Source organism: Protopterus annectens, chromosome 4.part0 (assembly GCF_019279795.1).
Source record: "Protopterus annectens isolate FY-2018-M chromosome 4.part0, PAN1.0, whole genome shotgun sequence".
NCBI lineage: Eukaryota > Metazoa > Chordata > Ceratodontiformes > Protopteridae > Protopterus > Protopterus annectens.
In genome coordinates this window covers 1305781096-1305798804 of record NC_056733.1, presented here as the reverse complement: position 1 = coordinate 1305798804, position 17709 = coordinate 1305781096, and the positions used below count along the sequence as shown (strand labels likewise).

Here is a 17709-nt window from a genome sequence, read left to right as displayed (position 1 = left end):
CTGGGGACAGCACTGGCCAATACATTTACATATTTAAAATACAGCAATCATTAAAAGTATGCTGCGCTGAGATTTTTTTTCCCACGTGTGAGCAGGACGGGGTAGAAGAATGCTGTAAGGAAGGTGATAATTGTAAAATTTCATATTTGGCAAGAATATTGATGTAAAATATATAATTGGAAAGCATTACTAGAAATAAATGTTGGAATGCTATATATAAAGTTAAGGTGAAAAATAGTAAACTATTTGAAATGTCAAGACAAGGAATGCTGAGTGGACATTAAATGACTGAACATCTGGACTTGCATATAATAAGTCTGAGACTGCCATTTCAAGAATATTAACTTTTGTCTGAGGTATGGTCATCTCAGGGTCGGCATATGCATAAGTTCAGATGGTGTGGGGGGTAGTCCTCCACACACACACATATCAGGCTGCAGATAGGCTTGTTCCCCTGAAAAATAAGTTTAAAGGATAAGAGTTATGTTCAATATTCTGTTTTCACTTATCATTTTTTTTTGTCTGTTTGTTTCAGGACTCAGCATTGCATGTCCTGACATTAGTACACAGCCTGAGATATATGAATAATGTAATAAAAAAAAGGTTTGATAGCCTGTTCTACTCAGTAGAACTATCACCACTTTATTCAGAATTGTTCATTTTTTCTTCTTCTAGATATGTGCCTTGGTTCTGCCAACTTAAATGTTTGACTCATTTAAAGAGAGGTTTATGAAAGAAATCCACAATCACCTCCAAACATTGTTTTGACTCCTCCCTTCAGCTATATCCTTTAGCCTGTTATGCAGGTAAATGTCAAAACTTCTAGATTTCCATCAACCCATGTCAGAGTAAGTTATCTGTAGTTTATCACTCCCTCTGGTTAACATTTTATCTGTATCTCTGATTCTACTCTATGAGTCTCACCCTACCTGTCATTGGCTTCATAGTGAACATCACCTGCATACTTTTTGTTGTATTCTAAATGATATAGTACATAACTGAAGCCCAAATCAAAAAAAACAGCCCTGGGTGAAGCAGAGAGCAACCCCCACAACCTCTTTACTTTAATATAACATCCCCCAAGGTGGTAGAGCTCTAGGAGAAGTTAATAACATTTGAAGGAATGGTCCTTCATTGAAAAAGGCTTCAATAAAAGCTACATTTACCACTTATTTGCACATTTGTCAATTCATTTATTCATCCATCTATCTTTTCTCCAGTTCCCTGCGTACCCATTTATAAGATAAAACGTTACATGGTAAAGGAAAAGGAATTGGATGCCTATAGTAGTCATAACATCCCTATATATATATATATATATATATATATATATATATATATATATATATATATATATATATATATACATACATACATGCATGCATGCATTCATACATATATATATATATATATATATATATATATATATATATATATATATATATATATATATATATATAGTCCTTAACTCAGATTTAAATGAAACAGTTGACATGGTTTTGGATCACAACCCCCCTCTGCACTAATGTAAAAAATTATATTTTCTTTTTGCTTTACAAAAGGTAAGTAAACACAACTTTTATCAATTCATTGTGGTATAGTTTCCATACTTACTGTTCAGAATAGTGACTTTTGTCATGTAGTGCTTTAAATGTATGACGTGAGTCCAAGTCTCTAGGTGTGCAATTGCTTCCTTTAGTCACCTTACCAGCCAGTCCTCCCTGGTCCCTATGAGAAGGGACACTTGTAAGTGAACTTACCTAGTTAATAAATACATAAAAAACTCAACTTTCTGAGCATATGTCACTTTTATGAAAATGATAAATCAATCTTTGTAAAAGCCACATATCAATCAAAACTACCTTTCCATGTAAATATTTGACTTATATACTCCTATATCACTCATCACAGGCAAACAAATCAGTCTATCATTAATTATTCCTGCTTCAGACATTTGTACCAATACAAGATTTTTCATTCTTGCTACATTTAATGGCACCTGTGGTATAAAGTAAGTATATGTCCTAATCATATCATTTCAAAATTTTCCAGGCATCAGGAAGGTTGATTTATTTCAAAATAAATATAATGTTTGTAATTCCTGCTTCTTCCCATAATTCAGTCATGGCACAATCTAAAACTCCAGTGTCTTTCTGCACACCTCTGCAGCCTATGTTCTCTTACATCATAGGTAAACTGTCATGGCCATCTCACCTATGCCCAAACTTGTTTGTGACTTTGCAACATACATAATACTGGTAAGCCATTTTGTCCAGTTTCAGAAAAATCTTACTGCGCAAAAAATTGTCTGAATACTCTAAAATCAACCATTCAAGAGTTAATACTATAACTTCTTTCTCTGCTCTCCTCTTCCTATAGATAGAGAAGTTGCATATGACAGCATCTGCAGAATTTATATTTCCAATCGTTCCAAAATCTCATTAATCTACCTGTCCATTTCTCTTTTTTGCCACAGATGTAGCTTTCCTACAGATCGCTGCTGGTTCTGCATTGCTGCATAAGCTTGCCATATACCCAGAACAATGATGACCATTTAATTGATAAATTAATAAATATGGTACATCATTTTCCTTATCTTTGCTGTGTCCATTTCCAATATTTTTCATCCCGTAAACATACAATTTTGACTGCCATGCTGTCTTCTACAAAAACAAAACACATTTTAAATTATATTGCATCCTTTCACTAACTGCTGACATGCTTTGCTAGCATCTGTAGCTAATTTTTAACTACCTAGAATTGCAATTTGAATGCATTTTTGTATTCTCTTATGGAGACATAAATGTCTAGAGTAAGAATAGCCTTTCTTGTGTATGGCGTAATCACTGGTATGTGGCAGAATTAAGACCCAGAGTTATTCTTCTAATTCATTTCCTTTTCTCACAATGAAATTACAAACTTGTTATATGACTGATTTCAGATGCCTCTATGCCTGCACCCTACATTTCTGATTCTGCAGGTGCCACACCTTTTCAGGTTCCCCAGTGTGCCCTTCATACTAGGAGGGTTTCCTTAAAGGATGAGCAGCTGTACTCAGGGTCCCTCAGCTATACTCTTTACACAGACTCTAGGGGTGCCAGCATAGTAGAAAATAATGGATTAAGTGAGGTCCTGTCATACTACAGATAGACAGTGATTTCTACTAGAATACATCCCACCCCTTTATTGATATTTATCTTGCACTGTGTGCTGGGCACACCATAAAGTATAGCCAAAGGACATGCCCACCTGGCCATAGCAGCCATGCTTTCTTAGCTCACCCACGTACCAGACCATGGAAACACTTTCTACAAGCCCTGGGCACCAACAGGGCTCCATGTGAATATTTGTTCAGCATGTTCAACCTCCAGGATAGTCATCTCCATCCTACCCTACCACCACAACAAAGCTTCTCCAGCCTCGTCACCCTTCGGTCACCTTGGCCATCCTCATGGTTTTATCCCTCTATGTCATTGACACGGCAGCATGAAAGTTGTTTGGAAGTGACTGAATACGTTTACAGTTCTTACTGTGTATTTATAAATCATAGCTTCTGTTTTCTAATCATAGATAAGTTTGTACTGAGTCAGTCTTTGTCTTGATGTTTTACCGATCCCTTTCCAGTTTCTCCTCCCTTACTCACTTCCTCTCTGTCTCTCACTCTTTTTTTCCCATTTGTTGCTGGTTATTTACAATAAGCTTTGTAAACCTTCAAGCAAAACGTTTCTGATTTATATGTTTGGAAATGAATAGAACATTTCTAGAGTAAAAAAAAAGAATAAGAAAAGGATAACATTTCTGTCAGTGGTTATAATAAACTTTCACAGGGCCTGGTCTACTATAGCTGACTCATTGCCTGTCCTCAGTGAAAAGATGAACATTTAATCTTTAAGCTCTTCTGCATGTGCTCAAGAAGTTTGGTACTCCACAATTTTTAATATTCTAGTTGGATCTAGATTCAAAGTACAATTAACTTTTTGTTTGAAATAAATGTCTTTTTGAAGTTTGCATAAGGTTATTCTCTTGCTTTCGATAAAGGGCACCTACACCCTACCATCCACTTTACTTAATCCTACTTACTTTACTTAGATAAGCATGAACAGTCAGGTGCGTAGACAGGGGATGTGTACGCTATCCATATGTCACAGGAAACACTCATTCTCATTGCAGTAGGATAATGCATGTGATCAATAACCAAAATGATATGTCTCATATGCTGTGTGCAATGCACATTGTACTGAGCATGGTTGCATGAAAATATGCCTATATCATTAAAAATATACCACCACCACAATCACAGCCCAGCATATTATCACATTTGGCAAGACACATAGCATGACTGCCTGTGCACCTCACAGTAATATATCATAACAAGTGTTTCTTCAGGGAGAAAGACCACATAGTGTCACAAACTGTCTTTACAGAAAATAAAAGGCTATGCAGTATTGCAGACTGTCTTTACAAAAAATAAAAGGCTTTTTCAAGTATCTTAATTTTTTGCTGTGGTTGCAGAACTGATATCTATTAGGAAACTGTGTGTGTGTGTGTGTGTGTGTGTGTGTATTTCAGTCAAGATTCTGCAGAGTGTAGCCTGTATGCAGTTCAGTTCATGACTGTTGTAGATACATTGTTAGCACAAAAGCAGTCCTGTGCAGTACACATCAGGAAAATTATGCACTTTTCTATGGATAAGCACCAAAAGATGTTAGAAGAAAGTTAAGTGTTGAAGTATAAGAACAAAGACTGCTATGCTTTATGGCTACCACTGCATGTAGCACACTGATGTGGAAATAGCATGGACACCTGTAAATCTAGGTGTGCATATACACACACACTGACACACACACACTGACACACACACACACACACACACACACACACACACACACACACTGCACAAACTTATATCACCACTGTTTACATATATTACCAAACTGTGCATCCCACAAATGAAGAACTTTTTAAGTTAACACATACCCTTGCATGCCTATGTAATGCATTGCCTGTTCTTATTGCATATTCATGTTCATATTTTAATGATGTTTGTGTAAATGCCTGCGTACCACCAGCATTATCACAATATGCAACATACACAACATTTTTTGCCATATATTTAAATTAACAGTGGGAAATATATTTATTTCCAATAATAACACAAAATTCCCTACATATTTTTATAAACCTACACTGTGGGCAGAAATCATAAGAGAATGGACCTTTCTTCTCCTCATCACTTGAGCCATCTGGATATTATTAATATTAGTCAGATGCTTAATATTATGATTCTTTTATTCAGAGATGCATGCAGAAACCTTATCCTAGCCCTGGAACATCTGTTCTCCCATTCCACACATTCACATCTTTGGCCAAGTGTCCAGTCCACCTACTGCATGTCTTTGTAATGTGGGAGGAAATCGGAGCACCTGGAAGAACCTCACATGAGGTGTATCATGTTGTGTATCATTGTTGGAGCCTTCCTGTGTCCGGACAGAGTGCTCTTCAAACTATCTGGAGATATACAGAGCTGAGTATATTTTTCTGGCACTTCAGAGCTGTGTACTGGTAATTGTTGTTTGACTAATTTTATATCATTGCTGGCTGACTTCAGAATTGTGCACTGTTATTTTTGCTTCACTGTATAGTTTTTCAGATCTCTGCTGAAGGTGTTGGTTTTCTCCTACCCACTCTTCCTATTCCTGTGTTGTTTAAATTTGGAGGCTTTTGGAGTTTCCCGCCCCCACTGTAGATTTGATCTGGGATACTCCCTCCAGTCCCATCTCTTTACCTCATTCTACCTAATAGACTCCTTCTGTACTTGTTTTTAGTCATTTTTAATCTAATTGTATTTTTTTAAACTGTTTGGTCTAACATTGCTACATACTCAAGTGTGCTAGCTTGCACTGCATTTGAATTGTTTTTACTGCTGTTTTAGCTACTTTTCTATATATATATATATATATATATATATATATATATATATATATATATATATATATATATATATATACCTTTCCTGTAACTAGTGTAGTCCAGATTAAGATTTACTGCATCCAGGACTGTATGTAAGCTTCTGAGCCCCCCAAGCTTTCTGTGTTGGAGGGAAGCCTTCTAGCTTATCAGTGGGAGTGGTAAGCACTAGGTAACCTATCTACCACATAAGGAGTGGTTCTGGCCCAGAAATTGTAGTTATTGGCCGTTTGGGCAGTTTTTCCATCTCTCTCAACTTTCTGATTTAAAAGCCCGCATTTGCACTTGTTTCCCCCCTTTCCTGTAACTAGTTTAGTCCAGATACAGATTCTTAGTTTTAGCACTTAAATTTGCTTATTCGTGATCAGCACTTGTTCAGAACTTGTAAGCACTAAATAATCTATTAATTACTACAGCACTCAACCTTCCTCATTACCTAGAGGAAAACAGTTTTGGTACTTGCTTTCCTCACTTGCTTAGAGAAAAACAGCTATTGTACTCACTTTCCTCACTTATCTAGAGGAAAATAGCTTTTTATTCAGGCCTGTCCAAGGGTCAGCTCCCAGTGTTCTCACCTGTCTAGCTGATGAATCTGGGCATATTGGGGCAATGTAGGAATTACCTCATGTACACAGACAACCCTCTCCTCCTACCATCCTACCACCCAACACTACAACCTGTGAGAGATGCACTTATCTAGCCAAACTGGAGGTAAAGCTCTCTCCAATCAAGACTGAACCTGACAGTCAAGAGGAGAAGGTAAACACTTGCACCACACCACACTCATCACATAGTCTCACTAAATCTACACCACCAAAATCCACACATAGAAACACAAAAACATTCGCGGAGGCTCTCAATAATAATCTGCTCAAGCAACAGAGCAGAAATGCAAGCAACCTCCACCCCCCAACACAACCCAAATGACACATAGCCCGCAGACTCAGTGTGCCACTCAACCACAGCTAATAAGGAAAAACAATGTACCCAACACACTAGCCATAGGTGACTCTATAGTCAGGCACCCTGATATCCCACTCACCAGGCTAAACAAGGAGAAGGTTACTGTCAGCTGCCTGTCGGGTGCCAGGATCCGCCACATAACACCTGCACTCAGGTCACTCCACAACAAGTACAAATATGACTCATGTCATTGTCCATGTTGGTGTGAATGACCTGAGTTGTACCTCCCTGGACTACATGAAAAGAGACATGGAAGAGCTCTCCGATCTTGTATCCCAGGCAGGTATGACCCTAGCCCTGAGTAGCATTCTCCCATCACCCAGAATGATGCCGCAGTACAAGGACAAAATGATTGACTTCAGCAATTGGCTAAGCTTCTGGTGCCATTCTAAAGGGATCCAGTATCTGTCTGCCTGGGATGACATGGTCGACAGACCATGATGCTTTGCCAGAGATGGCCTGCACCTGTCACCCCCGGTATTCCGGATACTGGCTAAGGTTCTTGCCACCCCTATAGTGCATTTTTTAGGCATGGTTCAAATGACAAATTCACCACCATAACAGGAACAGGCAAGCAAAAATTGAGGGTGATGCTACTCAATGCTAGAAGTCTAAATCTCAAAATGCACTCACTCGAGGCACTCCTTAAAATGGAGAACATCGATATCTGTGCAGTGACTGAGACCTGGTTCAAGGCTCTAGAGAGCACCCCTGCACTACCAGGCTATAACTCATACCACACTTTTCGGCCATGTAACCTGGACACCAAAGGCGGAGGTGTGTCCATATTCATTAAGGATATCCACACCTCCAGGCTAGTTGCTCAGCATAATGCAGCTGAGGTTATCCAAGTGCAACTAACCCTGGGCAAAACTGCAATCCAAATTGTAGCTTGCTACAGATCACCCACAATGCCCCAGGATTCCCACTCCTCTTTTCTTGATGTACTGGAAAATATTAGGGTTCAACCAAACACCCTAATAATAATAATGGGTGATTTCAACTACCCCCCCCCATTAACTGGGAAAACTACTCATGTACCAACTCCTTCGCTCAACGCTTTCTGGAATTCATAAACTCCAATGCCCTGGATCAACTTATCCACACCCCCACCAGGGGCAACAATATCCTAGATCTAGTCATTACCAACATGAGTGACTGGTGTTCCAAACCTGAAGTCAACCCCTCATTTGTCTGATCCGACCATAAGTGAATTACCCTAGATATCCACATCCTGCCCTTACCCCCCATTAAGGAAACCATGGTAAAAAAATTTCTCCGAAGCCAACTCCATGCTTCTTAAGACAGAAATGGTGAACTTCATGACACTCATGCAGATGGACAATACAGTTAGGACTACTGAATCCTACACAATTGCACTTTATAAGCACTTACATGAGTGCATTGATCATGCTATCCCAAACAGAACCAAGATGCTATCCTCCAAAAAAAGGAAGCCAATCTGGTGGTCCCCTACCATAAACAAACTGTACAACAGAAGGAAGAAACTGTTGCAAAAAGAGTAAAATCCCATGAGTGGAGGAGCTCCCTGATCAGCCTCAGTAAGAAGCTGCGATCCCTGATAAAATCCTCCAAAGCTAGTTATGAAAACAAAATTGCCACTGATTCTAAAGACAACCACAAAGCATTCTATAGCTATGTCAAGAATCTCAATGGCAACACTCAGATCTGCTCTGAGTTACAGCACAATGGCACTAAATATACAGACCCAACTGATATTGCCAACATCCTGGCAGATAGGTTCAGTGCTAACTTTATCCCCCTCTCACCCCCTAAAGAGCCCATCTCTATACCGGAAGAATGCAAAGTTCCAGTAATCATGGCTGCACAGGTAAAAACCACACTCTCCAAAGCCAAGAACACAGCATCCATGGGACCAGACAATATCCCAGGCTGCATTCTAGATGAACTACAGAACGAACTGGAACCCCACCTAAGTACCATGTTCAATCATAGTCTCACCTCAGGCTTTGTGCCTGCTGAATGGCGCACAGCGACGGTTATCCCACTCCACAAGGGGGAAGCCACCACGGACCCCAGGAACTACCGCCCCATTAGCCTGACGAGCCTGGTCTGCAAGGCCATGGAATGTATCATCATGGAACTTATAAACAAAGACATTGGTAATCCCCAAACTCTGGACCCCACCCAGTTCAGGTTTGTAAAAGGCAGATCATGTCTCCTAAACCTGATAGACGTCTTTGAAGCAGTCACCAAAGCCGTAGACAAGGGTAAGGTGTTTCACACAGCCTATCTTGATCTTGCCAAGGCTTTCGACATCATCCCCCACTCTGAAATTATAGATAAACTCACTAAACTAGGTATAAATCCCTATGTCACAAGATGGGTTGCCAACTGGCTCACTGACAGAACCCACACTGTGAAAGTAGCAGAGTCCAAATCCAACTTCATACCAGTAACAAGTGGAGTACCACAAGGTTCAGTCCTGGTTCCTCTCCTGCTTGGTGTCTACTTCTCTGAAGTACAGGCTAACACAGAAGGTCTTTGGCTAACGAAGTTCGCAGATGACTGCAAACTAGGAGCCATAATCGAAACTCCTAATGATGTGGATATCCTACAAAAGGACCTCACTGAGGCAGATGTCTGGTGTCAAAGCCATGGCCTCAAGCTCAATGCCAAAAAGTGCATTGTCATCCCCTTTGGTAAAAAATCTGTACCCATGAACTACAACATAGGTGGTAGTATACTTAACACCGAAAGTGTGATAAGAGACCTTGGGACTCAGGTGGACAGTAGTCTCGCCTTTGATAATCATATCGCCACAGTAGTCAGGAAATCCTTCTACATGGCACACCTCATCACAAAAGGTTTCTCATCCAGAAAAAAAGAGGTCATTGTTCCCCTCTACTCATCACTCATTTAACCCATTATAAAGTACAACGCCCCTTTTGGTATGTACCTCACAAGACATCTACAACAACTGGAAAGGCCACAGAAATACCTCACAAAGAGGATTACCGGCCTCAAACAGATGCCCTACGCAAACCATCTCAAAAAACTCCAGCTTTACACCGTCGCATATCACCTACTCAGTGCTCATCTCTGCCTAACATAGAAAGCTATGTCAAACACAGAGCTGTTGGAAATGCTCCACTTAAAGAAATCCCAATCCCTCTGAGCTACACGCTCTAGGTACCTAAACCTTGTCACCACAATAAACAGAACATGCCAGAGGAATAGATTCCTGTCCCAGAGACTTCCCATACTCTGGAATAAACAACCTATCTATATCAAACAAAACTCCTCATTAGCACTCTTCAAGAAAAATCTTGATGATTGGATGGAAAATAGTAAATTCACCCTGGGGATCACCTCTGTGGCTCTGCTCGACATTGGCACAGGAAAATAATTTTCTTGGATGGCAAAAGCCAGGGTACCTTTTTGGCTGGGCTTGTATAGGCCCCAGGGCCGATAGCCTAGTACCTACCTATGAACCTATGAACACAGTGTGGACATGCAGACTCCACACAGAAGACACAGCCAAGAATTCAATCAAATAATCCACTGCTCTGAGGTGACAATGTTATCTGTTCTACTACTATACTGCCCTTCCTAAATCTACACATTACATTACTTAAACCTTTTCACCAACAATGCCACTGCACAAGACAAAAGGACACAGAATACAAACAATACAAAACATGCACAACAATGACTTTATCCCCTTATTTAACCTTTACTGTAACCCTAACTTGGGAACACTTAAATATTCACAACAACAGTTATAGCACAGTCTTGCATATCTTCACAACCATCCTTTTTTCACTGAAACATTAATTTTCCTCCACTTTTCTGCTTACCTATACTTTATAAAACTAAATTCACCCATATGAAATTCACTCTAATGAGCATTCACTCATTGTGCATTCTGTATTTTTTTACACCCACAAAAACATTCTACCAAATGTGATTTCTACCTTTTGAGTTACAACTATATATATATATATATATATATATATATATATATATATATATATATATATATAGGTCTATTTGAAAACATCAAAACCTCACAAGACCAGATCGTTGAGACAACATCATCAAAACCTCACTTCAACAAATGACTTGATTGGCGAATTCTTTCCCACAGTAAGTAACCTGTTGGCAACAAGGTGAACTTTTTCCTTTTCCCAACTGTAGTGTGAGCTCAGAGTTGGTATATTTAGTTAGGGGGCATGTGGGGTGAGCAGCCCCCACCTAGGTGGGTTGAGGATGGTGCAATCTCATTTTCTTTCATTTGGTGTTAGTGGTTACTTACCCTTGGAATGGATTCGCTGATCTGGTCGTTTACTGAACTGAGGTTTCAATTATGTTGTCTCGATGATCTGCTCTTCAATATTGTGGGCTTTAGATGCTTTGAAGTAGACCCATATACACACACACACACACACACACACACACACACACACACACACACACACACACACACACACACACACATACACACACACACATATAGTTTCCCCATTTTTTCCTGTAAGTGTAAATCTGTCCTATCATGTGCGTCACCAATCCTTCAACTTCTTGTTCAGATTCTGCTGTGGATGAGAGAGAGTCAGCAATGACATTTCCAAAGCCTGGTGTACATGGACAGCTATAAATGGTATGTTATGTGGCAAAGCATGCAAAATCAACTTTCTAATAACCTTGTACATCTACTCTATTTGGGTATATCTAATGGTCAATACTGCCACTAGTGCCTTATTGGCAGTGTGAAATCTAATCCTGCAGTTTACCAAAATTCCTCCCCAAATGAAAGCTTGTCCAAATGGGCATGACTTCCAGAAGTGTAGTGTCTCTTCTGTCATTGGTGCCCTAATGCACCAGCCAGGAAGCAGAAAACTACCAGCCTGCCTTGAATCCCCCCCCCCCCATGCCTATTGACCCAGCCATATCTGTGTATGGCTCTAGGTCCTCATCAAATACCCAGTCATCTTGCCAGAACATGATTCTATTGAAAGTATCTAAGAATGACTGTCACACACCCAAGTCTGCCTTGGTTTCTTGAGTTAGCCTTACTCAATGGTATTTTCTTCTGTCTAATTAGAGCAGCCTAACCACTGTTTTGTTGAAGGTACAGCCGGGAGTGGTAGCCCAGCAGCTCCATGACCTATTCTACCTTTGCTTTATCTTTAGGCCTCAGCGCTTGTATCTTATTCCACAGTCAGTAGGTGGACCATTTGACTTTTGATGTCGATCTCTAGCCTCAAGACAGTTATAACCTGGATGGTCCAGCTGCCTTTTTTAAACACCTTTATTGAATTATCACTTTTGACATAGGCACATTTATATTTATATAAAAGTAATCAAACTGTATTAACAAGTTAAAATTAACAAACATTATGTTTCACATATATTGCTAGATATCATATAGCCTAAGCAACATTACATAAATAATTCAATTCCTACCCCTTTTTTTAAACAAGAAACATACATCACAAACCATACTGACACACAACCAGTTACAAACATTATACATCACTTATAATCTAACCAATTGTTTTCAGTCCAACATTACAAAGCTCATTTAAGCCCTGCCTTCTTTTAAACTTCATTCCTCCCCTATATGCATTATTCCCACAGTTCCCATGTTTTCCTATGTAGTTTGCAAATACCTTTTTTTCTAAAGATCTAATTTCCATTTGTTTTATTTCTGTTACTATATTCACTGCTTCTAATATAGTTGGTTTAGAGTTGGATTTCCATTTTCTAGTAATTGCTTTTTTGGCAGCCACCATGGGTCCTCCTCCTTGTCTTCTGCCAGAAGTACTCCAAGGCCAACACAAAGCTGTTTGAATTTCTGTACCCCTACATTTGCAATGTCCCAGGAGGGAGCAATGATCAAGAATTTATCTGAACAGTGGACTGCAACACACCTGCTGTTGCTCCCCTGCCATTCCCAGTGTAGAGGTTTGCTGAATTTGTCAAATGTGGCGCAGGCCTTTTTATATTACTATAATGCTTGTTAGAAATAGAAGGTAGCTATTCTTATTTTCTTCTTATTGCTGACTACAGGTACTTTGGCCTCAATGGAGTACAGTAAAAGCTGGGTTGGTGTACTTAATCCTGCTCAGTGTATCTTTCATATGTCTCTACAGAGTCTCATCAGCATAGAGGCTAAATGGATTTTTGTTTGGCAACTTGTTCTTAAGAGGTGAATTTCTGCTGTTTGTTTGCACTGTTTGTTACTTGTCTTTGATATATATGGAAAATATGAATATTGTTAAAGTTGCAAATGTTATTACTTTTGTTGTCAGGAAATGTGCAGACAGAATTTTGTTACATCTTCTGTATGTCACATCCCTTATCTGGTAATATTACATGGTTTTGGAGATATGTTCGTGGAACTGTACTGATAAACATTCTTTGATTTCAAAAATAAGTGGTGCAAGTCACTGCACAGCCAGTTGTGCATGACCTTGTTCTCACCAAGCTTCATTCCTAATAGGTCTTCCAGGTGAAGCAGCAGCAGGCAAAACCAAACTCGATATCTAACTTTTAAATGAAACTCCCCTGACCGCTTTTCTTGGAAATTAAATCTATAATTTAGAAATCTTTGTTTATAATCAGAAATTGCAATGAAAAAAATGTTGAATGTGTTGACTTGATTCAATCAGTCTACATGTTATTCTACATATGTTCTTTCTTGCAAGAACTTATATTGATTGTGTTTTGCATTTGTTCTTGTTGAGGTTTTACTATACAGATGGGAAAACAAGTATTTTTAAAAAAGCAAGGTAGTGTCATTAGTTCTTAATCTGTAAATTGCTCATTTCAGTGTCTCACAGTAAGTCCAAATGGATATACAAGTATTGTGTTCTTTCTTGTTCATCTGTCAGTATTTGGCACCTTAACTCCCATCCCAACCCCCTTACTTTCTGAGTTGTAACACACCTGGGAACACAGGCTACCATCTTGTGCACCCTTCTAAACATGGCTATATCTTGCAGGCTAACCATTCTCTACATGACGCGCTTAGTATGCTGTATAAATATACAGGTCATGGTTCAGTGTCAGTATGTTACCCATTTCACAAAGCACTGTATATCTTGTATTGTCAAGCTCTTTATTCAATATCAGCAATCATAAAAATGCCAAGTACTGCACGTTACACAAGACCTGTTTTACTTCTCTACAAGTGTTGGACCACATGTATGTATGTATATATGGCCCTATTTTTCTATAGTGCAGGTACTTACTGGTCGGTAGACTTGTAGCATTTCTTTGTAGTACCATTAGGTCATTTTAATAGCATGAGACCAGACTGGCAAAAAATCCAAATAGTGGTTATTGGACTAATGAATGAAAGACAGAATGGCACTTTACAGTGGAGCATATGAATCTAATGTTTTGTGCATTTTTTACCTGTCATAAAGTACTTTTTGGATGGGTCTTACCCTCTCATGCTAAACGTTCTTTTGAACTTTTGCAGGTGTTGAGTATAGGGCCATACTCTGCACATGAAATGGAGAGCAATAAGAAAGGAAAACCATTTATTTTGCTTTCTTATCTATTTATATATATATATATATATATATGTATGTGGGTGTGTGTGTGTGTGTGTGTGTGTGTGTGTGTGTGTGTGTGTGTGTAAAATATCTATTTTCATCTTTTTAGCATTTAACATGAGTGATTCCACACCCCCTTCTTTAAACTTTCAGCGATATTAAGCATATGGGATGAAGTAAGGAAGTATAAAGGAAGAAAGGTAGAGCTTGGTGAATAGTCTAATGCTTTGTTAATACATAAAGATGGACTTAGACTGAAATGGGTGAAATGGGATCAGTGTTCTACCCCAGTCAACAAATTCAAAATAAATAAAAATAAAGAATGAGTGCTAGGGATAATAGTAGGTTTTACTTAATCCCAATTTGGGGATTTTACTTCATCCTAATCTGCTACTTCTAGGTATCTTGTAAATAATATAACTACATTTTGGCATCTCTGAAGGAATTTCGTTCATATAGATGAAATATCACTGCTGTTATTTTTTTATTATTTTCTTTTGTGTGTAGACTTCTCAAAGAGCATCCTAGTGAACAGAGAAGGGGTGGGCATAGAAAGTCACAAAAGAGGTGGAATATCTGATATAATACCTCATCTAACTAAAGGGTCCTTATGTCCCTGTACCATCTCTGCAGCCACCTGTTTAAAGACGAGCACTCGCTCAACTTTCTATGCGATTTTCTCTGTCCTGTCTCCCTAGTATTATGGGTATCTCTGTACTGTGCATGCAGCTTTGCAGAACAGTTTCAAAAGCTGTCCTTTTGGTGGAGACTAGCATTGTGACCCACAATCCAAAATAATCACATGTTCAGTTCTGCAATGAATTGTGTTAAATCAGACAGTAGGTAAATACATATACCCTTAAAGGAGTCTGCACTTATACGTGCATTTTTTGTAAGATTGTTTCATTGAATAAGTAACAAACATCTTGCAGTAACTCATGAAATGCCGCACTATTCTTTAGTTCTGCTAAAAGTGTTTTAGCTCTTTTGAGTCTCAGAAACCAAGATCTTCCATAGCCAACTGCTTAACTAAGGAGGTAAATAGTTGAGACTACCAGATACAGAAAAGTATAATATACATTTGTCTCTTCCTTTAGCAGTACACCAGAGTATTCTGTGAAATGGCATGACATATCGCTACAAGGTGTTGTTCTATTTCCAGCACTGTGTAATCACATTTGCCTACACACAATCCAAGCTTAGTGATGGCTTTTCTACAACAGGAAAAAGGTTCAGTGATATATTTGTTACATTGAAATGCTCTGATTCTCAGAAAAAAAAATGCCATAGTAAAGACGGTGTTCTTAAAAACTTTTGCTATATTTGATTTCAAAAAACAGGAGTATGTTGTACTTATTATTTGTTCTCATGGTTATCTGTTGTTTGTTCTGCTTAGTTAGTCATGTATGTACTCACACTGATTGACTGTTCCCCTCTTGATTCTGCAGAGTTTGTCATTTTGCTCCTTGATAAAATGCAAGCACAGGAAATTTTAAGGAGCTTGCGGTTGCCTGACATTGACGACTTCTGGAAATTCTTTCATAATTTACCAGCCCCAACATTGGTTGGGTTGGGAGCATTTGCAGCCATAGTAGCCTATTGGATAGCAACGAGGCCTAGACCTATAAAACCACCATGTGACCTCACAAAGCAATCAGAAGTTGTTGAGGTAAGATGCATGTTTTCCAATCACTGTAAAAGTAAAAGAAGTTTGAAAATAGCTGCATACCTGTTTTTCCATGGTATATGTAGGCAGACAGATTAAATTGTTTTAATTGGTTCCTTATGCATTCTTTTTATATTTATGGCACTCATTTATTTATCAGCAGTTAACCAGGTAACGCAACTGGTCTACGGAACCCTTTCAGTTATAACCCACTACCTAGACCATGAGATTAAGGGTGAATAGTGTATACAAACACACGCAGAGAACTTAAACAGATATGGGGTACAGCAAAGGAAATATCTGGTGTGCTGGGATATGGGTACTAACTTATTTTACAAAATGAGTTCACAGTATGCACATATATTCTGTCTTCATATTTATTCTGTGTAACTTTGTATGTACTATGTACATTGTTTTCATGTGATTTGAATGTATTGTAGACCCAAATATTTATTTCCTTACTTTTTTCCAGAGGTTTACAAATTCAGTAGTCAGGTTTTATAATTTATAGAGATATAGTAATTGTTAACTTATATTATTTTTTAATTAGTTGAAGTACCTTTAGCCCCTTGGTAATCTGAGGGTTGTGCTCTCTCAGTATCTTCAGACCCTTGAAGAGCTGGAGTGTTGTGACTGGTGTCAGTAAGGGTTCAACAGGCCAGCATCACAGACTAGCTATTTGTACTCTTTGAAGACTTTAATTTGAGAATGTGAACATGTTTAACTAGTAGCAGTTTTGGGTTTTAATAAGATATTATGTTATTTCTTTAAATAGTTTATTATCCTTGATTTTCCTGTGTGTTAATAGCTTCATAGGTAGGTACTAGGCTATCTGCCCGAAGGCATTTATAAGCCTAGCCGGAATGTGTTGGCTTTCGCTGCCCCCTTAGATTAGTTTCCTGTGCCTCTGTCCAGCAGAGCCTTTGAAGTGATCTCTGGGGTAAACTTTCTGTTTCCCATCCACTCGTCAAGGTCTAATTAGCGATTTCACTTGTTAGTATTAATTTTTCATTATTTTAAGTGTGTCTGCGATGTGTTAATATTAGTTTTGAATTTTTTTGTGCTTTGTTTAGGTGGTAGGCAGGATTCTTTATTGGCTTCTTTTCTGTATTGTATTTTTTGTTACAAGTAATTTGATTTATTCCCAATTACAGTGAATGTGAGAGATCCTTTTCCTGTTTTCATTTAGTTGTGATGCTCCTTGTTATATGCCTACAGGTATATACTAGGCTAGCTGCCCTTGCATGCCATTTTAAGCCTAACCAATGTCCCTCTCAAAAATGAGAATAAAACCCTGTACCTTGTGACTGTGAAGTAAACACCTTAACCATTATGCCAACCCCCAACCTTTGTTTAAGTTATGCTGTCTCTTAATTTATATATTTTTATTATTTTTTCCATTATAATCTATGAGAATGTATATCTAGCTTTATTTATTTTTTGTAGGACAATTCAGTCAACAAGTACATATATTTTTGGATATTATCAAGAAGTACATATTTTTAATATTTGTACTTGGTAGTAGATATGTGGTTTTATTCTACCCACTTTTGGAATCCATGA

At 38.4% G+C, this 17709-nt stretch overlaps 1 protein-coding gene across 5 annotated transcripts in view; it reads left to right on the top strand.

Annotated features, from left to right (window-relative positions):
• ACSL6 (acyl-CoA synthetase long chain family member 6) overlaps positions 1 to 17709 on the top strand; it is a 1926773-nt gene that overhangs the window by 545935 nt on the left and 1363129 nt on the right. For all 5 annotated transcript variants that reach the window (XM_044069184.1, XM_044069185.1, XM_044069183.1 and 2 more), the window contains exon 2: positions 15929 to 16149. In XM_044069184.1, coding sequence (XP_043925119.1) covers positions 15929 to 16149 — 221 coding nt within the window. The remainder of the gene's footprint in view (positions 1 to 15928; positions 16150 to 17709) is intronic.